Source organism: Neofelis nebulosa, chromosome 15, assembly GCF_028018385.1.
Source record: "Neofelis nebulosa isolate mNeoNeb1 chromosome 15, mNeoNeb1.pri, whole genome shotgun sequence".
NCBI classification, from domain to species: Eukaryota; Metazoa; Chordata; class Mammalia; order Carnivora; family Felidae; genus Neofelis; species Neofelis nebulosa.
In genome coordinates this window covers 70112133-70137455 of record NC_080796.1, presented here as the reverse complement: position 1 = coordinate 70137455, position 25323 = coordinate 70112133, and the positions used below count along the sequence as shown (strand labels likewise).

The following is a 25323-nucleotide window of genomic DNA, read 5'->3' as shown; positions in this document are numbered from 1 at the left end:
GGGAGACTCGAGCGAGGCGAGCGTGGTTAAAGAGAAGAAGGGCAAAGCAGGTGTGTGGGCGGGCGCGGATGGGCCCTTGGCTCCCGGGCGGAGTTTTGTCCCTTGTCCCCAGGGCGAGCGAGCCAGGGAGGAGGAAGGGAATGTGCGGCAGGGGCGGGGACGGGATGGGGCGTGGGCGGGCCCCCAGAGAGGAGCAGAGGTGGCTTTGGCCAGGTGCTCTGAAGCTGGGAGAGAGGAAGCTTCGCAGGGAGAGAAGAAGCGTAGCGCGCAGTTGGCGCTGCGGGGCCAAAAGGGGATGGCGCGTTGCATGGGCCGGGAATCGAACCCGGGCCTCCCGCGTGGCAGGCGAGAATTCTACCACTGAACCACCCATGCACCCACGGACGTGGTCCACAGAGGGCTTCCCCAGCGGCGCCGGCCGCCTCCGTTGCCGGTCCCCACCAGTAGTGAGCGTGAGCGTCTACCCCGTGGGAGCAGGAGGCGGGCGGTCTGCAAGACAGGCTCCAGGCACGCGGAGAGCCAGCCCCTGGGGCGCGGCGCGGGCCTCCGGGCAGAGGAAGGCAAGGAGGCGGACTGGGCTCATCCTGTGCTTTGTCCCTCGTCCAGGGCCGCCGCCACAGCCTGCCCGTGTCGCCAGAGGCAGCCAGGAGCCGGACCCAGCCTGGCCAGCGCCCGAACCCCAAACAGCCGGAGCCATCTGTGGCAGGTGCAGGCAGGCGAGGGACCTTGCCTTCAGCTACTCCCAGCCCCGAGCCAAAGTCCGTTTGGCGGATGGTTTTCTCGCGCGTGCAGTGTGTGTCCCGGCGGACGGGGTGGGGAACGGACCTCTCGTGTGTGGAGCCGTGGGGCCGGGGGCGGGGATGGGTGGGCTGTGTGTGTGTGTGTGTGTGTGTGTGTGTGTTCGCGCTCGCGCCGGCGTCTGTCGGAGTTAGAGGCCAGGTAGCGCGGCGTGCGCCTCTGAGTGCGTCTGGGGCCAAGAGAGCAAAGGCCTGAGCGCGTTGGCCGGCGGCTCTCCCTAGGGGTCCGGCTCGGTGCCTTGACAGGTTGGGAGCCAGGAGGGCGATCTTGGATCCGGGAGGAACGCTGGGGCGGAGTGGCCGGCCGGCGGCCTCCCCGAGCCAGGAGATGCGCTGTGGCGCCCGGCTGGATGGCCTGGGGGGGTCTAGGGCTTCCGCTCCCTGCTCCCTGCAGCCACCTTCCCGGCTTGGACTCGTGAGCCAGGCCCACAGAAGGGAGGGGTCCACGCCGCCGGCTGGCCAGCAGACGGCCGGGCTGTATGGCTCCCGGGAGGCAGGCAGGCAGGCAGGCAGGTAGGTGTGGCCAGGGGAAGGCCCCCAGGTGGAGGATCGTGTGGGCCGCCTCGGGAGGGTGTGGAGAGAATGGACTAGGGCCGGGGGGGAAAAGCACGGGGTGACGGTGGGGTGGGTGCGTGTTCCCGGTGGCGGCGGAAGCGGACGGCTGGCCGTAAGAAAGAGCCAGGCGCTGTCCAGCGGCCACGAGTGGGAGCGGGAAGCGCGGGGAGCTTTGCAGCCTGGGCTGGTCCGCGAGTGCCGGGGTGACGAGGGCAGGGGCGGGAATAGGCGAGAAGGAGGACCAAAGAGCCTCCAGAAAGCAGCAGGTGCGAAGTCAGCGAAGCCCGCGGGTGTGGGAAAGGCGCTCGAGTCGCCGGGGAGTGCGTGTGTGCGCGCACGCGCGCGCGCGCTCCGAGCCCGAGGCGGCGAGGGTGGAGGGGCTGGAGCTCGGTCCTGGGCAGCGTGTGCTCGGGTGCGAGGCGGGCCGCGGCGGCGAGAGGGTGTGGTCCAGGCCCGGGTGGCGTGGCTGCTGTGTGGGGCGGGCCAAAAGGTGGGCGTGTCAGGAGTGGGATTCGAACCCACGCCTCCAGGGGAGACTGCGACCTGAACGCAGCGCCTTAGACCGCTCGGCCATCCTGACGGCGGGTGTGGGCGCGTCGCCGCTGGCCTGGCTGGGACGCGGCGCTAACGCTGGTGTCCTTGGCCGTCGTGGCGCCTGGCTGGCGGCTGTGTGGGTGCGCAAGGGGCGAGACACGCGCGGCGGCCCCGGAGGAGCACCGCCAGCCGCCTCGCCGCCGCCGCCGCCGCCGCCGCCGCCGCCAGCGCGGCTCCCGTCGCTGTCGCACCCCCACCCCCAGCTCCCTGCAGGCCCCGTCCAGCGTCGGCGCCCCTTGCCCTGCTCCCCACCCCGCCTTCCTCGCCCTCGCCCTCGCCCTCGCCCTGGCCCTCGCAGCCCCGCTTGCCGTCTGGGGCCTTTTCTCCCGGCGCGATGCCCGCCTGGCAGACGAGAGAGAGGCAGCGCTCGTTGGGAGTACTGAGCGCCGTCCGGGTCCGTGTGTGGGCCCGGGTGCGGGTGGACTCCGAGTCGAGTCGGGGCCGGGGGCTGCCGTGCGGGAGAGGGGGCCGAAGCGGGGGTGGGGTCGGGTGGGGCGTGGCCCGGGCCGGGCGCCCGTGCAGGGCAGGGCGTCGAGGGCAGGCAGGGGCAGGCGTGGGGAGGCAGCCGGAGAGGGGTCGGGCGGGCGCCCGGGTGGCCGGCCGCCGCCGTCCTCGTTAGTATAGTGGTGAGTATCCCCGCCTGTCACGCGGGAGACCGGGGTTCGATTCCCCGACGGGGAGGCAAGACGCCCTTTTTGGTGGCCTGCGCAGCTCCGCGTCCCACCTCTTGCTCCCGAGGGAGGGGCAGGGGCGCTTCTTCTCGGCCGTCCGTCGTCCGGCCGGCGGCGCGTGCCCGGCCTGCCCACCGTCCACCGGCCCCAGCCCTTTGCGTGGCTCGAGGCCGGACGCTGGGTCGCCACCGCGCAGCCGGGGCCTCGTGCGGTCCCCGCGGCAGCCACAGCGAGCTCCTTGGCGACGTGCCGCCCAGCCGCGCAGCCGCGCAGCCGCCCATCCGCCGTGGGTGTGGGTCGGGTGGGAGGCAGATGGGTCCGGTCCCGTGTGGATGCGGGAGGTGGTGTGTGTGGCCTGGCGGCCGCCCCCTCTGCTCCTTCCCGCGCGGGGCCGGGCCGCTAGCTGCGGGCCGCGGAGGACGCGGAAGACGCCGGGCCGGGGGCGTGGCGGGGCTCCCCAGCCGACCTCCGAGGGCCCGAGAGCGGCCAGATGGCCAGAGCGCCCTCCAGAGGCGGGCGGCGGTGGGCGTCGGGCGCCGGGCGCCGGGCGCAGGGCGGGCAGGTGGGCGGGCGGGCGTGCCCGGCGACCGGCCGGCGCAGCGGAGTGGGAGGGGCGAGGCTGGGGCTCCGGGTGGCCGGAGCCCGTGGTGGCCGGAGCCCCGTGGTGGCCGGGCAGAGCTGCGGCCGGCCGGGACGTCGGGGCAGGGTTTGCGCCGGGCGGCGGCGGCGGCGGCGGCGGCGAGAGGGCGCCAAGGCGAGAAGGCGCCGGAGCGCACCCTGGGCCGGCCGCGTCGGGCCGGCCCGGGCCGTGCAGCGTTGGTGGTATAGTGGTGAGCATAGCTGCCTTCCAAGCAGTTGACCCGGGTTCGATTCCCGGCCAACGCAGCCGGCCGACCTTTTGCGCCCCTCCGGGGCCCTCCTGGCCAGGCCCGCCGGGCGCTGGCAGTGGGGGACGGCGTGCCGGCCGCTGGGCGCTGGGCGCTGGGCACGTGGCCCGAGGCGGCCGGCGTGCGGGTGCGAGGGCGTCCGGCGCGCAGCGTTTTGCGGGTGCTGCCAGCGGGCCGGGTGGACTGCGTGGGGCCCGCGGGCGGCTGGACGTGCAGAGGCAGGGGCCTCGGGGCCCAAGCGGAGCCGCGTGGGTGGAATGGAGGCGCTGGGTCCAGGGGGGTGCAGGCCAGGCGCACAGCCTGTCGCTCCCTGGTGGTCTAGTGGTTAGGATTCGGCGCTCTCACCGCCGCGGCCCGGGTTCGATTCCCGGTCAGGGAAGCCTTTCTTCTTCCTCTGGCCCTCCGGGGCCTCCCCTCCCGGCCTGCCAGGCCGAGCCACCCACCGTCCGGTCCCCAGTGCACCCGCGCACCACCCCCTTTTAGCCCACGCCGGCACGCCAGGCCACAGGTGGCTAGCTTGTCGTTGGCCCCGCCGCCGCCACGACGACGACGACGACGATGGCGGCCGCGGCGGTGTGCACACAAGGCCACCTGCCACGCCCCCACGGGCAGCCCAAGCCTCGCCCTGCCACCTCGGCCCGTCCGAGCCTTTTGGCCTGGCTGGCCCTCTGGAGGCCCTGGCATCGCCTCTCCCCTTCGCCCCCCCGCGCACGCGCTCGCCTCCTCCTTCGCTTCCACAGCCCGAGACGCGAGTGGCCGGGGTGACCTCTGTCCCCCGCCGGGACCACCAGTGTGCGCAGAGGCCCCGGCCCCCCGAGTGTGCTCGGACCCCCACCGCCCCCGCCGGTGGCGCTCCTAGCTGGCCAGGCTGACGAGCCATCCCGTCCTCCCTCCCGAGGTGCCCGCGGTGGCGGTGCTGGGCGCGGGGGGCAGGTGAGCCACGCGCAGCCCTGAGTCCCGTCACCTGGCCGAGCCCCCCGGGCCTTGCCTCCCTCGCCCCCCTCGGGCCTGCGACCTCTCGGGCGGCTTCCCTGCGCTACGCGGGGCGGGAGCGCCACGACCTGGCTGGCTGCGTCTCTCCCCGGCGCCGGAGAGCAGACCCCATGGGCACGGTGGTCTCGGGCCCGATGGGAGCGCACAGTCCGACCGCCGGGCCCGGGAGGTGGAGGAGGGAAGAGGCATCCGGGCCCGGCCCGGTCCCCCCCGGGCACTGGAGGTGACACAGCGGGGAGGTGTCGTGGGAGCCGCGGGGGAAGAAACCCCAGCAGCCAGGCAGGTGGGTGGCGGTGCAGGCACCCCGGGGGACTGGGCGAACTTGTCGTCAACTTGTCATTCCAATTGCGGGACACGTTGGTCCCGGGCATCCTTTGGCAAAGGGGCCAGCGTGTTACCCAGAGGTCCCTTTCAACACCTCCGCGCCCCACCCCCCACCCCCGATGAGCGGCGTCCTCCACCCCCCCCCCCACTCACGCACACTTTCTACAGTTGCGCTTTTCACAGTTTCCCATCCCGCCTCGCCCCGTGCCTCGCCATGATAGGCGCCGTCAGTCCCTCTGTCCACCCCTGTATCCGTCCTCTTCTGTGGATGCCTCCCACGGTCCATCGCACACCTCAGTCTCCTTCCCGCCCCATCTTGGACACCCTTGTCCGCCAGGGATTTGCTCTGTGATCAGAGGTGTCCCCTCTCGAGGCCAAGCGGTCAGCCGGTGCGCCGCGCACACCTGCTGGGGCACACTGGCTTCAACCGGACGACCCCCCTGCACCGGTGCGGAGGAGCCGCGGCGGCCGTGGGTCTCCGGGTGCTTCCCGTGCCCGCCGGAAGTTTCCTCGGAGTCCTTGCTTTTGCGTGTGTGTGCGTGTGGGTGTGGGTGTGGGTGTGTGTGGAGGGGTGGAGGTCGGGGTGGGAGAGGGATGGAGGACGGCGGTGGCCTTTGGTGCCGTGGGCGGCTCTAGCGGTGGAAGAGGAAGCCGCGTTGGCACGGTAGCGGCGGCGGCGAATCGGGACGCAGAGAATCAAGGGCCTGCGCGACCCTGACGTTAGGCACGCTGGGGTCCTGCGGGTGCGGGTGTCGGTGCCACCTGGAGTCTGTGGGCGACCCTCCCGGACAATGGGATGTATAGCGACCCTAGGCGTGGCAGCTTGGTTTCTGCCGGTGTTGCAAAAGGGGAGGATTTCTGGAGTGTGGATAGAGTGAGCCAGAGCCTGTGTGTGTGTGTGTGTGTGTGTGTGTGTGTGCGCGCGCGCGGGGGGGGGGGGGGTTGGGGGCTGGTGGCAGGGGCGGGGGCGCGAGGCGGTGCCGAGGGAAGGGGAGGAGCGTGTGGGTGGCAGCGGCGAGTTGGTGCGTGGATGCGTTCCTTGCAGTGAATCGGGAGACTCGAGCGAGGCGAGCGTGGTTAAAGAGAAGAAGGGCAAAGCAGGTGTGTGGGCGGGCGCGGATGGGCCCTTGGCTCCCGGGCGGAGTTTTGTCCCTTGTCCCCAGGGCGAGCGAGCCAGGGAGGAGGAAGGGAATGTGCGGCAGGGGCGGGGACGGGATGGGGCGTGGGCGGGCCCCCAGAGAGGAGCAGAGGTGGCTTTGGCCAGGTGCTCTGAAGCTGGGAGAGAGGAAGCTTCGCAGGGAGAGAAGAAGCGTAGCGCGCAGTTGGCGCTGCGGGGCCAAAAGGGGATGGCGCGTTGCATGGGCCGGGAATCGAACCCGGGCCTCCCGCGTGGCAGGCGAGAATTCTACCACTGAACCACCCATGCACCCACGGACGTGGTCCACAGAGGGCTTCCCCAGCGGCGCCGGCCGCCTCCGTTGCCGGTCCCCACCAGTAGTGAGCGTGAGCGTCTACCCCGTGGGAGCAGGAGGCGGGCGGTCTGCAAGACAGGCTCCAGGCACGCGGAGAGCCAGCCCCTGGGGCGCGGCGCGGGCCTCCGGGCAGAGGAAGGCAAGGAGGCGGACTGGGCTCATCCTGTGCTTTGTCCCTCGTCCAGGGCCGCCGCCACAGCCTGCCCGTGTCGCCAGAGGCAGCCAGGAGCCGGACCCAGCCTGGCCAGCGCCCGAACCCCAAACAGCCGGAGCCATCTGTGGCAGGTGCAGGCAGGCGAGGGACCTTGCCTTCAGCTACTCCCAGCCCCGAGCCAAAGTCCGTTTGGCGGATGGTTTTCTCGCGCGTGCAGTGTGTGTCCCGGCGGACGGGGTGGGGAACGGACCTCTCGTGTGTGGAACCGTGGGGCCGGGGGCGGGGATGGGTGGGCTGTGTGTGTGTGTGTGTGTGTGTGTGTGTGTTCGCGCTCGCGCCGGCGTCTGTCGGAGTTAGAGGCCAGGTAGCGCGGCGTGCGCCTCTGAGTGCGTCTGGGGCCAAGAGAGCAAAGGCCTGAGCGCGTTGGCCGGCGGCTCTCCCTAGGGGTCCGGCTCGGTGCCTTGACAGGTTGGGAGCCAGGAGGGCGATCTTGGATCCGGGAGGAACGCTGGGGCGGAGTGGCCGGCCGGCGGCCTCCCCGAGCCAGGAGATGCGCTGTGGCGCCCGGCTGGATGGCCTGGGGGGGTCTAGGGCTTCCGCTCCCTGCTCCCTGCAGCCACCTTCCCGGCTTGGACTCGTGAGCCAGGCCCACAGAAGGGAGGGGTCCACGCCGCCGGCTGGCCAGCAGACGGCCGGGCTGTATGGCTCCCGGGAGGCAGGCAGGCAGGCAGGCAGGTAGGTGTGGCCAGGGGAAGGCCCCCAGGTGGAGGATCGTGTGGGCCGCCTCGGGAGGGTGTGGAGAGAATGGACTAGGGCCGGGGGGGAAAAGCACGGGGTGACGGTGGGGTGGGTGCGTGTTCCCGGTGGCGGCGGAAGCGGACGGCTGGCCGTAAGAAAGAGCCAGGCGCTGTCCAGCGGCCACGAGTGGGAGCGGGAAGCGCGGGGAGCTTTGCAGCCTGGGCTGGTCCGCGAGTGCCGGGGTGACGAGGGCAGGGGCGGGAATAGGCGAGAAGGAGGACCAAAGAGCCTCCAGAAAGCAGCAGGTGCGAAGTCAGCGAAGCCCGCGGGTGTGGGAAAGGCGCTCGAGTCGCCGGGGAGTGCGTGTGTGCGCGCACGCGCGCGCGCGCTCCGAGCCCGAGGCGGCGAGGGTGGAGGGGCTGGAGCTCGGTCCTGGGCAGCGTGTGCTCGGGTGCGAGGCGGGCCGCGGCGGCGAGAGGGTGTGGTCCAGGCCCGGGTGGCGTGGCTGCTGTGTGGGGCGGGCCAAAAGGTGGGCGTGTCAGGAGTGGGATTCGAACCCACGCCTCCAGGGGAGACTGCGACCTGAACGCAGCGCCTTAGACCGCTCGGCCATCCTGACGGCGGGTGTGGGCGCGTCGCCGCTGGCCTGGCTGGGACGCGGCGCTAACGCTGGTGTCCTTGGCCGTCGTGGCGCCTGGCTGGCGGCTGTGTGGGTGCGCAAGGGGCGAGACACGCGCGGCGGCCCCGGAGGAGCACCGCCAGCCGCCTCGCCGCCGCCGCCGCCGCCAGCGCGGCTCCCGTCGCTGTCGCACCCCCACCCCCAGCTCCCTGCAGGCCCCGTCCAGCGTCGGCGCCCCTTGCCCTGCTCCCCACCCCGCCTTCCTCGCCCTCGCCCTCGCCCTCGCCCTGGCCCTCGCAGCCCCGCTTGCCGTCTGGGGCCTTTTCTCCCGGCGCGATGCCCGCCTGGCAGACGAGAGAGAGGCAGCGCTCGTTGGGAGTACTGAGCGCCGTCCGGGTCCGTGTGTGGGCCCGGGTGCGGGTGGACTCCGAGTCGAGTCGGGGCCGGGGGCTGCCGTGCGGGAGAGGGGGCCGAAGCGGGGGTGGGGTCGGGTGGGGCGTGGCCCGGGCCGGGCGCCCGTGCAGGGCAGGGCGTCGAGGGCAGGCAGGGGCAGGCGTGGGGAGGCAGCCGGAGAGGGGTCGGGCGGGCGCCCGGGTGGCCGGCCGCCGCCGTCCTCGTTAGTATAGTGGTGAGTATCCCCGCCTGTCACGCGGGAGACCGGGGTTCGATTCCCCGACGGGGAGGCAAGACGCCCTTTTTGGTGGCCTGCGCAGCTCCGGGTCCCACCTCTTGCTCCCGAGGGAGGGGCAGGGGCGCTTCTTCTCGGCCGTCCGTCGTCCGGCCGGCGGCGCGTGCCCGGCCTGCCCACCGTCCACCGGCCCCAGCCCTTTGCGTGGCTCGAGGCCGGACGCTGGGTCGCCACCGCGCAGCCGGGGCCTCGTGCGGTCCCCGCGGCAGCCACAGCGAGCTCCTTGGCGACGTGCCGCCCAGCCGCGCAGCCGCGCAGCCGCCCATCCGCCGTGGGTGTGGGTCGGGTGGGAGGCAGATGGGTCCGGTCCCGTGTGGATGCGGGAGGTGGTGTGTGTGGCCTGGCGGCCGCCCCCTCTGCTCCTTCCCGCGCGGGGCCGGGCCGCTAGCTGCGGGCCGCGGAGGACGCGGAAGACGCCGGGCCGGGGGCGTGGCGGGGCTCCCCAGCCGACCTCCGAGGGCCCGAGAGCGGCCAGATGGCCAGAGCGCCCTCCAGAGGCGGGCGGCGGTGGGCGTCGGGCGCCGGGCGCCGGGCGCAGGGCGGGCAGGTGGGCGGGCGGGCGTGCCCGGCGACCGGCCGGCGCAGCGGAGTGGGAGGGGCGAGGCTGGGGCTCCGGGTGGCCGGAGCCCGTGGTGGCCGGAGCCCCGTGGTGGCCGGGCAGAGCTGCGGCCGGCCGGGACGTCGGGGCAGGGTTTGCGCCGGGCGGCGGCAGCGGCGGCGGCGGCGAGAGGGCGCCAAGGCGAGAAGGCGCCGGAGCGCACCCTGGGCCGGCCGCGTCGGGCCGGCCCGGGCCGTGCAGCGTTGGTGGTATAGTGGTGAGCATAGCTGCCTTCCAAGCAGTTGACCCGGGTTCGATTCCCGGCCAACGCAGCCGGCCGACCTTTTGCGCCCCTCCGGGGCCCTCCTGGCCAGGCCCGCCGGGCGCTGGCAGTGGGGGACGGCGTGCCGGCCGCTGGGCGCTGGGCGCTGGGCACGTGGCCCGAGGCGGCCGGCGTGCGGGTGCGAGGGCGTCCGGCGCGCAGCGTTTTGCGGGTGCTGCCAGCGGGCCGGGTGGACTGCGTGGGGCCCGCGGGCGGCTGGACGTGCAGAGGCAGGGGCCTCGGGGCCCAAGCGGAGCCGCGTGGGTGGAATGGAGGCGCTGGGTCCAGGGGGGTGCAGGCCAGGCGCACAGCCTGTCGCTCCCTGGTGGTCTAGTGGTTAGGATTCGGCGCTCTCACCGCCGCGGCCCGGGTTCGATTCCCGGTCAGGGAAGCCTTTCTTCTTCCTCTGGCCCTCCGGGGCCTCCCCTCCCGGCCTGCCAGGCCGAGCCACCCACCGTCCGGTCCCCAGTGCACCCGCGCACCACCCCCTTTTAGCCCACGCCGGCACGCCAGGCCACAGGTGGCTAGCTTGTCGTTGGCCCCGCCGCCGCCACGACGACGACGACGACGACGACGACGGCGGCGGCCGCGGCGGTGTGCACACAAGGCCACCTGCCACGCCCCCACGGGCAGCCCAAGCCTCGCCCTGCCACCTCGGCCCGTCCGAGCCTTTTGGCCTGGCTGGCCCTCTGGAGGCCCTGGCATCGCCTCTCCCCTTCGCCCCCCCGCGCACGCGCTCGCCTCCTCCTTCGCTTCCACAGCCCGAGACGCGAGTGGCCGGGGCGACCTCTGTCCCCCGCCGGGACCACCAGTGTGCGCAGAGGCCCCGGCCCCCCGAGTGTGCTCGGACCCCCACCGCCCCCGCCGGTGGCGCTCCTAGCTGGCCAGGCTGACGAGCCATCCCGTCCTCCCTCCCGAGGTGCCCGCGGTGGCGGTGCTGGGCGCGGGGGGCAGGTGAGCCACGCGCAGCCCTGAGTCCCGTCACCTGACCGAGCCACCCTCGGGGCTGCGACCTCTCAGGCGGCTTCCCTGCGCTACGCGGGGCGGGAGCGCCACGACCTGGCTGGCTGCGTCTCTCCCCGGCGCCGGAGAGCAGACCCCATGGGCACGGTGGTCTTGGGCCCCGATGGGAGCGCACAGTCCGACCGCCGGGCCCGGGAGGTGGAGGAGGGAAGAGGCATCCGGGCCCGGCCCGGTCCCCCCCGGGCACTGGAGGTGAGACAGCGGGGAGTTGTCGTGGGAGCCGCGGGGGAACAAACCCCAGCAGCCAGGCAGGTGGGTGGCGGTGCAGGCACCCCGGGGGACTGGGTGCACTTGTCGCCAACTTGTCATTCCAGTTTCAGGACACGTCGGTCCCCTCCATCCTTTGGCAAAGGGGCCGGCGTGTTACCCAGAGGTCCCTTTCTCCACCTCCGCGCCCCCCCCCCCCCATGAGCAGCGTCCTCCAACCCACCCTCCACTCAGGCACACTTTCCACAGTTGCGCTTTTCACAGTTTCCCTTCCAGCCTCGCCACGTGCCTCGCCATGTTAGGCGTCGTCTGTCCCTCTGTCCACCCCTGTGTCCGTCCTCTTCTGTGGATGCCTCCCAAGGTCCACTGCACGCCTCAGTCTTTCTCCTGCCACATCAGTCCCCACCTCACGGTGGTCTTAGCCCTGGCTGGACCTCAGAGCTCGACCCTTGGGCCAGGTGGTTGGTGGAGGGAAAGGGAATATGGGCACTGGTGTTTTGCCAGCACAGAGGCAGTGGAGGTGAGAGAGCGTGGAGATATTCGGAATGGAGGGGGAAAACGCAGCGTCCACCCAGCTGGGTGTGGGCAGAGGCACCTCGGGGACAGGGAGGACCTCTGTCTATGGTGTTATTCAATTTCAGGCCCCATACTCTGCATCCTATGGCACAGTTGCCAGCGTGGTACCCAGAAATAGCTTCCTCCACCTTTGTTCAGCTACCCGCTCTCCGCAGCAACCCCCTCCAAACCCTGGTTTCACTTTTAACAGTTTCATCTCACCACCTTCCCTTACACTCAGCCTCAATATGTTCCAAGTCTCTCCTCAGCATGTATGTATCTTGTCTTGATGTTCAAGTTTTCTTTAAAAGAGACATTTCCACCACAGACAATAATGCATCAGGTTGTGAAATTGATTATTGAGTCACACATTCATATTCTAACAGCCAAGGGAATCGTGGGAGATACCAAAGCTTGGTCGGTCCTAGAAATAGTTTTTTCCTAGAACATTAGAGGTAGGATGCTCCTGATGACAGGTTGATTTATGAGTTGTAGCCCTTTCAGACTGTGCGGGATGAAATTTCTGTTGTTTTAAGGTCTCACTGTGGTTAATATTTTTGGAAGCCCTAGGAATTAAATATCATTTGTGTAATTGCCATCTAGGTCTTGGAATTAATATTCTACCTTATATCTTTGATCTCTTGCCTTTCTACATGGCCAGTCTCTGGCTTGTCATATTTTTAGCCTTATTAGCTTTTATCGATATTTGTTGGGGTTCTGGCGGTCCCAGCAGACTCTCGATTTCATGGGTAATGAATTTTAGCCTGTTGGGCATAAAGCTAAAATAAAGTAAAACCCTCCTGTGAAATGTGCCCTCCTTGTACGTGGAGGAAAGGAACACTTTTATCTTGCAAGGCAAAGGGACACAGAGAAGAATCTGAAAATTTGCAATATTTGAGAAAGAGTGCTGGTGAGGATTCGAGGAAGTGGTCCATATCATCCAGTCTTTTGGAAGTCAAATTATAGGACAAAGTTTTTAGAGAAAAATTTGGATCTATGTAAATTTTAAATGTGTTTATCATTTATCAAGCAGTTCAACTGGGGGAATTTATCTTAATATTTGCACCGGTGGGCAAAGTTGTATGTTCATTACTTCATTATTGGTGTCCTAGAAAACTAGGCAATGTTCCCCATATTCATAGCTAAGAACTTGTTTATGAAATATACAACACAATATAACTGTTTAAAAGTGTCAGTAGGTAAGTACATATATTAGTTATACTTTTGTGGTAGCTTGTAAGATAGTTTCTGATGATCACCACCTCCTGGTTTCCAAACCCGCCACAGTCCTTTCCCACATTGTAGTGGGATTTGTCTTTGTGAATGACAAAACATAGCCAAAATGTAAGTATGTCACTTCTAAGATTTGTTTAGAAAACGCTATGGTTTCCACCCTGGGCTCTCTCTCACTCTCTCTTTCTCTCTCATAACTTTCTTTGGGGAAAGCCAGTGAACACTTCGTGCTGATTCACAGGCAGCCTAGGAGTGGCCCAAAGGGGGAGGAACAGGGTTTAAGTGCACCACCACCCACACGAGCTCTGAATTGGGCCCCCCATTGTAGTTAAAGCTTCAGGTGACTTCAGGCCCAGGCAACGGCTTGACAGCGACTTCACGAGGACGCGGAAGCAGAAACCGTGAAGCTAAGTTGTTCCTGGATTCCTCACTCCAGAAGCTGTGACATAATACATGTTTCTTCTTTGAAGCTGCTAAGGTTTGGAGTAATATAACATGTGCTCCGTAGAGAACAAACTAACGATATATCAGTTGTCTGCAGATAACTAATACAAATTACATGCTAAAAAAGTAAATTGTACCATAGTGAATTTGTAATATGAAAAATGATAAATGATGAAAAATCATAAATCATATAATTATTTTCATAGAAACTCTCGAAATTCAAAATACAATAATATGGCAAGTAGGGGCTTGTATCATTTGTCCCCCAGTCTTATTTAAATGTGCTTAGGGGGGCCTACATGGCTCAGTCGGTTAAGGGTCCGTATCTTGATTTTAACAGGGTCATGGTTTTGTGGTTTGTGGGATCAAGTCCCACGGCAGGCTGTGCGCTGACAGCACAGAGCCTGCTTGGGATTCTCTCTCTGCCCCAACCAAGCTCATGTTCTCTCTGTTTCTCAAAATAAATGAAATTTATTTTTAAAATGTTTTAAAATGTTTTTACAATTAATTTTTTAAATTGATGTATAAATGGCATGCAATAAAATGGACACATTTAAAGTGCACTATTTTGGGGGCGCCTGGGTGGCTCAGTCAGTTAAGCTTCTGACTTCAGCTCAGGTCATGATCTCGTGGTCCATGAGTTCGTGCCCTGCGTCGGGCTCTGTGCTGACAGCTCAGAGCCTGAAGCCTGTTTCAGATTCTGTGTCTCCCTCTCTCTGACCCTCCCCCGTTCATGCTCTGCCTCTCTCTGTCTCAAAAATAAACGTTTAAAAAAAAATTTTTTTTTAAAGTGCACTATTTGGTAAGGTTTGATGTTTCCTCACATCCCTCTGTAGTCTCCCCCTTCTTGTCCCCTCCAGGCAACAACTGGTTTGCTTTCTGCCACCACTGAGTACTTTTGTTTTCTAGAGCATGCTGTCTGCTAGAATTTCTGTGATTATAAAAATGTTTTATATTTGTGTTTTCCACGATGGTAGCCACTAGTCATATGTAGCTATTGAGCACTTGAAAAGAGGCTCGTCCAAACTGAGAAATCCTGTAAGTGTGAAATACACACTCAATTTCAAAGACTCAATATGAAGACAAGAGTGTAAAACATCCATATATTTTTATACCAATTCTACATTGAATTAGCATTATATGGGGTATATTGGATATTATGGATTACATTGTGTCCCCTCAAAATCCGTATATTGAAATCCTAAGTCCCAGGACCTCAGAATGGGAGCTTATTTGGAAATAGGATGTCTCTCTCCTCTGTAATGAGGATGAAATCAGATTGCAGTAGAGTGGGCTGCTAATACAATGTGGATGCTACTCACCCGTCATCAATATGGAGGCTACTCACCCATATTAAAAGGGGAAATTCAAATACACAGACATACTCACGGGGGAAGAACACCAGGTAAAGTCTGGAGTTCTGCTGCAAGCAAGGAAATATCAGCAGCTAGGAAGGAGGCCTGGAACATATCCTTCTCTAGTATCTTCAGAAGGAGCATGACCTTGACGACACTTTGATCTGGCTTCCATCCTCTGAAACTGTGAAACAATAAATTTATGTTGGTCAAGCCAGTCAGTTCATGGTACTTTATTATGGCAGCTATTTAAAATTAATATGTAGGGGTTGACTGAGTGGCTCAGTTGGTTAAACGTCCGACTCGTGATTTGGGCTCAAGTCATGATATCATGGTTTGGGGGTTTGAGGCCCATGTAGGGCTCTCCACTGATCTTGAGGAGCCTTCTTAGGATTCTTTCTCCTTCTCTCTCTGCCCCTCCCTAGCTTGTTTTCTGTCTCTCAAAATAAATAAAAACTTTTTAAAAAATTAATACATTGGATTCAAAAAGTATGTTATTAAATTAATTTTAGGGGCACCTGGATGGCTCAGTCGGTTAAGTGTCCAACTTCGGCTCAGGTCATGATCTCGCAGCTTGTGAATTCGAGCCCTGTGTCAGGCTCTGTGCTGACATCTCAGAGGCCTGGAGCCTGCTTTGGATTCTGTGTCTCCCTCTCTCTCTGCCCCCTCTGCTGCTTGCTCTCTGTCTCTGCCTCTCTCTCAAAAATAAACATTAAAATTTTATAAATTAATTTTATATGTGCCTTTTTTTAAATACTCCCTTTTGAAGAAGGCCCTGAATCTGCCCTTTTCAAACACCCTACAGAACAGATGTACGAATTTCTGAAAAATCAAGCAATCCCATTTTAAACAAAACAACAAGCATATTCCTTATTTTGTGGCATGGCGGCTAAGGTGATATAGACCCCCAGAGGAAACTTTTCCATAGTTAAGGCAACAAGAATGGAATCAAGCTCCCCACACCTACGGTGGAACGGATACCTATTCCTACCCTTGCCCCTCTGGAGTGTGTATTGTGACCACATAAGGAGTTGTGATGAGATCACAGTAAAGAATTATGGTGGAGGTGAACTGTAGCACAAAAGTCTGTAAGAATAAATCATTTATTTGACTTTTTCTCTGGTTTTTTTATACGAAGAAGGAAATAGCTATCCAATCATCAAACGTATGAGGCGAGCCCTCAGCAAAATTGTCAGTCAATTGCTTTTTATTTCTCTCCTTCCAACCCTTCCCTGAGCTACCCTGTCTTCTCACTGGCCCTCTCCCTAATTGCTGGCATTCCCAGCATTCTGGATCTTTGTCTTCTCTGATGAAACTACCAGCCTGAGAAGGTGATTCTCCCTGTGGTGTTAAATGACTGTCCTCAGCTAGGGATGAAGGTTGGTTATAAGAAAACAAAACCCACTCGAACTAGATTAAATAAAGAGTGACCGTAAGCCGATGAGAGGAAACCTCAAAGCTATTTAAAGACGGGAGAAAAAGCATGACGTGAGCCGGCTGAAAGCGAGACTGGAAGTGTGTTTGGGAAGCCACGATTCAAAGACGTGACCACTCGCGTCTGCTTTTTTCTCTACTTCTCTCCAGTTTCGACCAACTCCCTCATTCTCTCTTGCTCTCTCACTCTCTCCCCTGTCCGTCCTCCAATCCTTCCCGTCTCCTTCTCTCAGATGGCTTCTTTTACTTTCACATGACCTAACGTGGCGTGATTTGAAAAGCTCTTTCAATTAAGGACCTGCCGTAACCTACCTAAAGCGTTTGCAACACGGTTCAATTTCAAAGAGCATCTGATTGGTCGTTGGTCGTCACGTGAGCTCCCTCCTTCCTGGGTAGTGATAGGCCCTGGTCGCCCTGAGGTGGGAGGGGAGTGAAGGAGTTAGGAGAGGGCTTTTCCAACCTGCAAGACGGAGGGCTGTCTCTTCTATCTAGGAGCCGGGCGCGGGGAGTGGAGCGCGCGTGTCAGGTTTCTGCTGACGTTACCTATTGAAAATAGATATTGACATTACCTATTGTGCCCCTGTGGGTCTGGATGTATTGTGAAAAACACTGTAAAAAGTATATACTTACGATTTCATAAATGCTAGAGAGATCATCCCCATTAGGGAAGAGATGATTTTTTTTTACCTTCCCTTTTTTTACTTCTTACTTTTCAAAATGCTCTATTATATATGTGAATTTAAATATGCGGCTCACATTACATTTCTACTGGACAACACTGCTCTAGGGGTATACTTAGCAACAAATGGATCCCATCAGGTTTACCGGAGAGCTGTTTATTCTGCTCCTAGTCCTTTATCTGGTGATGCCTATCTACTCCACATCCCTAGTAAATACGGAAAGTCAATCTCTGTTTAGCAAACAGCAACTGGTCCTGCCTTTGATATTTACCTAGAACACTCTCCCATTTATATGTAATCTAGCTCTCAAAATCTCAGGTCCTCTTGATGATCTATTTGGAAGAACTCTCTGACTTTGACACTTGATACTCTCTTCTGAGCACGTTTTTAAATCTGCCCTTCAAATCCACAAACTTCTAGCCGTAGACGTTTTTGCTGGCAACATGGATGGTTATCCGCCCATCCTGATCCCATGGGAGCTATCCTATGGGGCAGGTGTGCTTCATTTTGCTTTAGGAGAACTAAACAGATGCCATATTATTCAATCATGAACAATGACATTGTTCTAGGAATTATAGAGAGCATCTTACTACTGTTATGTAATTCAGCAAAAATAAGCGTTACGTATCTATTAGGATCTCTGCCTTGGAGAATTCAGTCTGTTGATGTTACTCTTGAGTTGTGGAAAGAGACAGAGAAATGGACAGGATAACCTATAAGTGGTAAGTGCAGATGAGAGAATGAGACAGGGAGGTATAAGGGGACCTAGGTTTTAGCACTGAAGAGAGAGATGCCCTGGGGACTCCTAGGTGGCTCAGTCAGTTGAGCGTCCAACTTCGGCTCAGGTTATGACCTTGCAGCTCGTGGGTTTGAGCCCCTCATTGGGCTCTGTGTCGGACTCTGTGCTGACAGCTCAGAGCCTGGAGGCTGCTTCAGATTCTGTCTCCCTCTCTCTCTGCCCCAACCCACTTGCATTCTGTCTCTGTATCTCTCAAAAATAAATAAACATTAAAAAAAAGAGAGAGCGATGCCCTGGGTCAACTCACAGCCCTTGTCTGGACTATGGTTTCCTTGCTTACACAAATGAAGGGTTGGACTTCAACTCTTTAGTCTTATGATTCCTTTTTTTTTAACATATATAGTAGGAAAAAAAGATACTCCTTTCCATGGACAAACAATCATGCTCAGACATTTCAACTTTCCTACCTCAGAGAGAATTCCGAATATTCGTGAACAACTTTCTGAAATGGGGGAAGATATTGTATCTCTGATTATGAGCATGAACCACACCCCCTGTATTCCTGCCCTTGTTCACAGGTTGTCTTAATCCTCAAACCACTGTAGATCTTGCATAGACAGTTTAGAGTGCTCTCTGATCCCTCAGAAATGCCGCTCCTGACCTTGGAATGCTGAATAGAATTTTCTATAAGTTCTGATAAATGTGTTGGGGTAGGTGGCCAGGAAATCTTATAGGAGGCATTATTAAAAATTCAAGCCCAGGATACATACAGTTCTGTCTAATCTGAGGCAACAGAACAAGGCTCTAGGAGATATGTGCACATAAAGGCTTTGGATCTTCTGGAAGGGATAGATCTCTCTTCCTCTGCTCATCGCACACTTACACATTGAATTTAGCACATATTCCTTTAACGTTCTACCTGAGGCCGAAGAGCAAGTTCCTTTACTTTCTACACTGTCATGTCAAGAGCTCTGCTTCTGCAAATCTGTCCCAGAAGGCTGCAAAAACAACCAATCTTCATAGGTTCTTTATCAATTCCATTGACTTCATTTCCTAATAACAAAACAAAACACCCCAAAACCCAAACCCAACCCCCCCCCCAAAAAAAAACCCAAAAAAGACCAACCAACCAACAAAAAACCCTGGGCTCTCTTAGTATATGGGAGGAGTCATTGGTGGGGTGGGGATAGGCGTTCTATCTTTTATTGACACTGGTTAACTAGAGAGTGGAATATTCATTGCTTGGGGCAGGAATTTCTTGGATGCAGGGTTTCTGCCTCTTTTTCCTGATTTGGTCAGGTGTTGCCTACCGTGGTATCCGCCATCTTGGGCCTGTTTTCATCCCGCTTCATGTGGAGTGCTGCCAGGACAGGCCTCTGACTTTCCCCCTAGCTGGCCACGACTTCCTTGTTGCAGACGTCCAGGCATCCTGTTAGAACCTAACTGCCTACTCTAACACGGTGACTGGCTTTGTTTCCCACAGTCGTTTGGCCTGATTAAAATTTTAGGTGCTTTCCCTTGACAGGAGGGAATCCATCTTGTTTGTTAGCTGTTGCTGTCTAATCATTGGGGTCTTTTTTTCTCACCAGTGTTAGCCAGTGAGTACCACCCAGTCCTGAGCTCAGAGGACATGGCAAGTGAATATCTGTAGATTTGGTCTGGATTCCCTAGTTCAGTGTTTTCCAAAAGCTGTTCCCCAGCCACACAACTCCTTGAGAGAGGTTTTTCAGAATGAAGGGCTCCGTGGTCAAAATAATGCAGACATTCTGCATACACTGTTCTTCTCCTTGTGTATTCATAATGCCCATTAAATGCTCCAAGAAGCCTTATTGCAAAGAGAACTTTCAAACTAAATTTTATAAGGCATTTGCCAAACCTCGATAACCACAGAATCTTTTTTCCTCTGTAACTTTTATCAATGTCGTTCAGACCAGATGTGGCCACTGTCACCCTTTGGGAAATGCTGACCCAGTGCTTTATTTGGGAAGTCAGAGAGAAGAAGAGAACCTCTGAAGACATCCTGGGCTCCCTGACTGCCATTGGCCTTGGTCTTAGCCCCTGGCCTGAGTGACTTCACAAAGGTTTCCCCACAGGGGACCTGTTTATTCCAAATCTCTGACTTAACAACTCCTTTTCCCCATCCCTCTCCTGTGAGGTCTAGCAATTGTATTCATTTTTCCACCTTGGTGTCAAATCACTTTCTGCTTGCTGATGGGACTCCTGCAGTGGCAGTGGACACGGAACCATCTTTTTCTGTGCAGAGAGACTTTCAAAGCTCAAAGGGAAACTGGAGAAATTGTAAAGTCAAATGGAGCCAGGGCCCTCAGGGCAAACGGCCTCTCATCTCAAGGTGTAACAGCACCGGTCGTGATGGGGTTTTAGGGTCAGGGTGGAATTTGGAGCTGAGGGCCAAGAAAGATTTCTTGAAGACATCCTTGGTGCAAAAGGGTGATTTTATTAAAGCACGGGGACAGGACCCATAGGCAGAAAGAGCTGCTCTGGAGTTATGAGGAGTGACTGGCCCTACACTCTGGACTTGGGGGAGGCAAAGCCAGAACGTAAGTTTCCAAAGGGGTCCCCACACGTCAAAGACCCATAGATCACTGGAGGCCCAGCCACTGCCAAGTCATGGCTGCCCTTCCCTCCCGCAAAGCATCAACATCAAGACGGTAGGGGTTCCTGGAGAAATGTTCTACTCTGCCAGCCTCCACTATTTGTCAATGAACTGCAAGTTATAAGGAAATTTGATTTTCCCTGCCATTTCCTTCTGCTTTGGTTTCCCACACCACCGTGGAGGGGAGGGTGATGTTAGGGCTCCAGGAAACTGAGTCTATAGGTGTCTGGAGATTAGGCCATTGATAAGATTGCCCCTCTCTCGCAATCCACCAAGATCCCCGTAAACTGATGGGGACTCTATCATCCAACCATCTGTTCTCCATCCCCTCCCCTGTCCTGGGGCAGCCAGGAGTGCCCGCAGAACGTCACACGCATCCCACCGGGAGGGGGGTGCGTGCCAGCCTGTACTTTGCCCCCAGCCTGCCCCATCGTCCCTCATCAGTAGAAGCATCTGTTCAGGACATAGATTTCCTCCTCCTCTAGCCCCTCTTCTGACAGCAACCTGGCTAAGGAGCCTTCCACCACCCATTAGCCTCCAGAGGAAAAATAAAAAGAGCCTTTGATCTCCAGACCTAACCGGTAACAGACCCCACCTTCACTGGGTTTCTGAAGACCAAGGCATGGTCTCAGCCCACCCAGTTCTGTAAGGACTCACGGCAAATGTATTTTCACAGATTTTAGACAGAGGCTCCTCAAATAGATGAAAATTCAGTACATTCTGCTTCTACTTTCAAAGTGAGTCCAGCAAACTTACCACCAGCAAGTGGGTCCAAGCCACTGTCGTCCCTCGCTCGGATTACTGCACAGGCTTCCGACCGGTCTTCCTACACTTGCCCTTGACACCCTACAGTCTGCTCTCACCAGGACAGCCAAAGTGGTCCTTCTAAGATGTGCGTTGTATTTGCCGTTTCCTTGCTTAAACTAAGCAAGAGCTTGTCCCTGCACTTGAGAACAAATGCTAAAGCTTTGCAGGGCTCCACGACGTGATCCATGATCTTGACCTCACTGTCTGACCTCATCTACTGCTCTTCCTTGAACACACCAATTAGACCTCTGCTCAGGGCTTATGTTAACTTCTGTTTCTGGAAGGTTCTTCCTTACAGATATCCACATCATGCTTCGTCATGGCCTTGATTCAAATGTCACCTTATCAGGGAGGCCTCCCTGATCATTCACTAGAACTCCAAACCACCCCTTCACCATCTCCTAACCCCTGTCTCCTGCTTTATTTCCCCTCATTGTACTTCCTGCCAATCGATGTACCCTGTGTTCCCTTGTTTAGCTGTGTATTGCCTGACTACCCTGCCTCCCATCAGAACGACAGCTCCAGGAGAGCAGGGCCTTTGAATTTGCTTACTGCCTTCTGCCTTAGAGTGTCTGGCACATGATAAAGCACTCAATAAAAATTCTTCAGCGTTTGACATCAGAAATGCAAACCTAGAAAGTCCTGTATAAACGATATAGTCCACACTCCTCGCCGACGCGAGGCTCAAACCATGAGATCCTGACCTGAGCTGAAGTCGGACGCTCAATAGGCCGAGCCACCTAGGTACTCCGACAGCTTGCTTTTTGTGCTCAGTATTGATAGTGCGCTCAGTATCACAAGCATCCCTCCACTTCATGATGTCCAGGTAAGTTATCGCTTAAAAAATCTGTTCTACGTCTAAAGACACTCAGGCTAAGTTACGAAACGTAAGTGGATAGATTTCAGTGCATGGGAGAAGACGGCCCTGCAACATACATTCCTCTATATTGGAAACTTTCTGAATTAAAAAGTAAAGACGTGAAATGACTTTGGAAGAGTACCTGTGATGTACTGTGTGGGTCATGTCCAGGTACAGAGGTGCTTACTTTAGGCCTACACCTGGAGCTCTGGGGGGTGGGTGGGTGGGGTTTTGAGTTGCTGAGGGCTGGGAGAGAATGCTGGAGGAACTTGGACAAGACAGTCCCTGAACAGGCCAGGACACAGATCCCAAGCCAGGCCACCTTTCCTTCTGAGGTGAGGACCCTTCTCTTGCAGACCCTTGGCTACAAACAAGTGTCCAGAGTGTGACAGCCAGGCCGGACCGGCCTAGACTCTAAGAGGGAATGAACTTAAAGCTGACGGCTTCTTTCTTCCGGGGCTATAGACTAGCTTTCTCTTTTTTGAGGATGGTTTGATTTTTCCACTATGGGAGGCATTCACTGCACACTTCTTCTCACATTCCCTTTTTTTCCTGGACCGATCACCCGGACTGATCCCAGTATAGCTGATCTCTCCAGCAGCAAACCTTGCTCCTTCGCACCACTGCACCGGGAGAAGGTTGACTAAGAAACCCCGTCCAGAAGCTGGACTGACCTCTGCATCCTGACTCCCACCTCCTTCCAAGGACCCCCTGAGCTTTCCACAGGGTTCTCGGGCCTGAGGAGAAAATAGCCACTTATGGGACACAGGTTTTCAGTTTCTCTTTTTTAAAAAACTGGTTTCCTTTGAGTTAGGCAAATAACAATATATTACAAAACAGCCAACTTTACTGAAGCTTAAAGCCCTGAGACGCTGCGCCTGTTTAGTGTAGCCGTTAGTGTCTCTGCCTGCCACCTGGGACAGTCAGGTTCCATTCGCCGTCGGGCAAATGACAAGGACATTTTGTTTTCTTTCCTCCATTTCTACCCTCACGTCTCGAAAAGTCTCCTCCTTTTGTCATGCAGAGCCTTTCCAGCAGGCCTCTGGGACGATGCCCCTCGGGACGCCAGCGACATTGACGTGGCTCAAGAGGAGGGCGTTCCCACAGTTCAGGCACATCCTCCTTCCGGCGCGCCCCTCCCCCTCCCCGGCCCCGCCCCCGCCCCCGCCCTCGCCCTCGCCCTCGCCCTCGCCCTCGGCCTTCAGAGGAAAGGGACTTGATAAAGGAGGGGAATCAAATCCAATCAATGCAGTCTTCAGCTAGCTGGTTTCGGTTATTTCAGTGTTGCAAATCCTAGAATAGAAAAAGACTGAATTAAAACGACTGGATCAGAAAACGAAAAGCTGCGATGCATTGGCCGGGAATCGAACCCGGGCCTCCCGCGTGGCAGGCGAGAATTCTACCACTGAACCACCAATGCTCCCGCTTTACGGCTCGTGGTGGCATCCCTTAGCTTCATCTCTACCCCGAGCTCCGTTCCACGATGTGAATCAGGCTCCCGCTTGAGTCACCGCTGATCCACCAGTTTGAAAATATTGTCTTTATGTTCCAAGACAGAGAACGTTAGGACTCAAAAAAGAACAACAACAACAAAAGCTATTTAAAGTCCTGACTCTGAGGCTCTATTGGCATGACGGTGACACGCTTTCGGCCCTCCCGGCTCATCAACCATCCAGGGGGCGCATTTGTCCTCGTGGGGAGTTGCGACCTGAAGTGGTTTCGGATCTCGCTTCGGGCCGGCGGGGAGGAGCTGGAACTTTCCCCTCCACGCCGAGCCAGGAGCGGGTAACCGGCAGGCGGCGCGACAGCGCGGGATGAAGGGCTCCTGGAGGCCGAGCCAAGCAGCCCGGAGTCCCAAGGGCTCAGGCGTCCGACGCGGCCCGGGAGCGCGAGAAACCACCAGCGAAGTGGCCGTGGGCACCGACCCTAGCCCCACGTGCTCGTGGGTCGGCGTGCTGCAGGGAGGCGGGGTGGCGGCTGCCAGTCACCCACGACCAGGGCACGCGCCCAGCGCCCGGCTAGGTGGCCTTCAGGACCGCGCGCGGCTGGTGCGCGCGTAGCTAAGAGGCCGGCGCACCACCTGCTTGGACGCCACGCGCGCAGGTTCGCGGTCCCGGCGGTGCTGGCGGACCCAAAGCACTGACCCTTGCAGGGGGCCGAGGGAGGGCGGCAAGGCCTGGGTGCGCGTGTCCCCCCCGGGGGCAGGAGACGTCCTCCTACCCCCAGGAGGTCTCTTCCATGGTGCTGGGCCAGGTGCAGGAGATTGGTCACGGTGCCCGCCTACCTCAACGACCCGCAGCGCCAGGCCACCAAGGACACCGGTGCCATCGTGGGGCGCCACGGGCTGCGGATCATCAACAAGGCCACCGCGGCCACCATCGCCGACGGGCTGATCAGCGCGGCGCGGGGGAGCAAAATGCGCTCATTTTCGACCTGGGCGGGAGCACCTTCGACCGTATGCATTCTCGCTGTCGACGCGGGTGTCTTCGAGGCTCCTGAGGCTGGGTGGGGAGGGCTCGACGACAGGTTGGTGAGCCGCCTCGGGAAGGAGTTCCGACGGAAGCAAGGGAAGATTTCCCAAGAGGACAGGCACAGAGTACAAGTGTCGGGAAGTCCTTGCCTGGCCGGAGCACAACCAGCTGGCAGAGAAGGAGGACTATGAGAATCAGAAGAGGGAGCTGGAGGAAAGTCTGTCACCCCACCTTCCCCAGGCCCTACGTGTCCCTGGGGGTAGCCGCTGTGGAACTGACACTGGCCAGGGAGCCCCCCACCCCTCCCCGGTAGAGGCCTCCTCACTGAGCAGGTTGATTGAATGGTCCCTTCTGGCAGGTCATCTGTGATGGTAAGGCCTGGGCTTGTGGGCCCTCTGTCTTCTGTGATCCTGCCCTGAACTTGAAGAACGGGAGTGCAGAGGAATCTTCCAATCAGGGAGCTTTCTTCTCGCCGTGGTGTACCACTGAGGCCTGTGCCCGCGTCGCTTGTTAAAATCCTTTTCTCTCCCATTTCAGACCGGCAGAAGTCATCATTATTAACATTTGTGCAGCACTTCAACATCGCTTTTGCCTACTTTCGTGCTGTTGTTACCTGCATGCATGGATTTTGTTAATATATGGGTTTTGTGAAACATACATGGAAATAAACATTTAAAACTCCTCCTTAGTTTTCAGTCCAGTTAAATACATAAAGAGGCAAGGCTTTCAGAAGCAGAAAATGTCAGGGTGGGTGCTGAAGGAAGGAAGTGAAGAAAACTCACAAGCCTGTGCGTGTGATTTCCACAGGGGAAAACAGGCTAAGGGAGAGTTTGAGGCAGACATGTCCAGTGGGTACTGAAGTCTGAGGGCTGATAGGAGCGAGCTGTGAGTTATCTGCTGCAAGAGGAAAGGAGATGAGAGTTGGAAAAGTAGAGAATGGAGAGAAACTTTAAGTCCCAGCAAGGTTCCCACATGTGACCCTAAGATTAAAAAAAAATCCTGTATTGGGATTCTAGTTTAGTTTGTCTGTCTATATGTCCTAATACACTGACAAGATAGTTTATATGATAATTAGCTGTCTCTAATCGAGTTACTTTATCCATTGTTCCTTTTTTAAGCTTGTTTATTTATTTTGAGAGAGAAAGAGAGAGCGTGCGCATGTGGGGGAGGGATAGAGAGCGAGGGAGAGAGAATCCCAAGTAGGCTCCACACTGCCATTGCTGAGCCCGATGCTGGGGCTTGAACGCACGATCCATGAGAACCATGAGAACTGTGAGATCATGACCCCAGCTGAAATCAAGAGTCTGAGGCTTAACTGACTGAGACCCTTAGGCGCCCCTATCCGTGTCACGTTAGAGAATAAACCCCACGTCCTGAACTCTGGAATGTAGTGTATCCTGTCTCTGGAGAGTACATCTAGGGGTGTAATTAAAGTTACTATTGATCTTGTGTGTGAGAAGTTTCTGGTTTCTTCTGATGGGCCCTAAGGGTGATGATTAATAATAATAATGATGATGCCAGCCCTGTATCATAATAGCAATACTAAAACC

At 58.4% G+C, this 25323-nt stretch overlaps 1 protein-coding gene and 11 non-coding genes across 12 annotated transcripts; 7 read left to right on the top strand and 5 right to left on the bottom strand.

Moving 5' to 3' along the window:
* Window positions 1-304: 304 nt before the first annotated feature.
* TRNAG-GCC (transfer RNA glycine (anticodon GCC)) lies at window positions 305-375 on the bottom strand. The gene has a single exon. It is a non-coding gene; the product is annotated as a tRNA-Gly (tRNA).
* Window positions 376-1849: 1474 nt separating this feature from the next.
* Window positions 1850-1932, bottom strand: TRNAL-CAG (transfer RNA leucine (anticodon CAG)). Its single transcript has one exon. It is a non-coding gene; the product is annotated as a tRNA-Leu (tRNA).
* Window positions 1933-2555: 623 nt separating this feature from the next.
* Window positions 2556-2627, top strand: TRNAD-GUC (transfer RNA aspartic acid (anticodon GUC)). The gene has a single exon. It is a non-coding gene; the product is annotated as a tRNA-Asp (tRNA).
* Window positions 2628-3430: 803 nt separating this feature from the next.
* On the top strand, window positions 3431-3502 carry TRNAG-UCC (transfer RNA glycine (anticodon UCC)). Its single transcript has one exon. It is a non-coding gene; the product is annotated as a tRNA-Gly (tRNA).
* A 309-nt stretch (window positions 3503-3811) lies between these two features.
* Window positions 3812-3883, top strand: TRNAE-CUC (transfer RNA glutamic acid (anticodon CUC)). Its single transcript has one exon. It is a non-coding gene; the product is annotated as a tRNA-Glu (tRNA).
* Window positions 3884-6176: 2293 nt separating this feature from the next.
* TRNAG-GCC (transfer RNA glycine (anticodon GCC)) lies at window positions 6177-6247 on the bottom strand. The gene has a single exon. It is a non-coding gene; the product is annotated as a tRNA-Gly (tRNA).
* Window positions 6248-7721: 1474 nt separating this feature from the next.
* On the bottom strand, window positions 7722-7804 carry TRNAL-CAG (transfer RNA leucine (anticodon CAG)). The gene has a single exon. It is a non-coding gene; the product is annotated as a tRNA-Leu (tRNA).
* A 611-nt stretch (window positions 7805-8415) lies between these two features.
* Window positions 8416-8487, top strand: TRNAD-GUC (transfer RNA aspartic acid (anticodon GUC)). The gene has a single exon. It is a non-coding gene; the product is annotated as a tRNA-Asp (tRNA).
* An 803-nt stretch (window positions 8488-9290) lies between these two features.
* Window positions 9291-9362, top strand: TRNAG-UCC (transfer RNA glycine (anticodon UCC)). The gene has a single exon. It is a non-coding gene; the product is annotated as a tRNA-Gly (tRNA).
* A 259-nt stretch (window positions 9363-9621) lies between these two features.
* Window positions 9622-24457, top strand: HSPA6 (heat shock protein family A (Hsp70) member 6). The gene is given in 7 exon segments (XM_058700565.1): window positions 9622-9634; window positions 9848-10215; window positions 10373-10567; window positions 23370-23566; window positions 23568-23689; window positions 23692-23756; window positions 23758-24457. Coding segments are annotated over 7 exon segments (1167 nt in total). The 3' UTR covers window positions 23965-24457.
* On the top strand, window positions 9672-9743 carry TRNAE-CUC (transfer RNA glutamic acid (anticodon CUC)). The gene has a single exon. It is a non-coding gene; the product is annotated as a tRNA-Glu (tRNA).
* TRNAG-GCC (transfer RNA glycine (anticodon GCC)) lies at window positions 22652-22722 on the bottom strand. Its single transcript has one exon. It is a non-coding gene; the product is annotated as a tRNA-Gly (tRNA).
* Window positions 24458-25323: the final 866 nt, after the last annotated feature.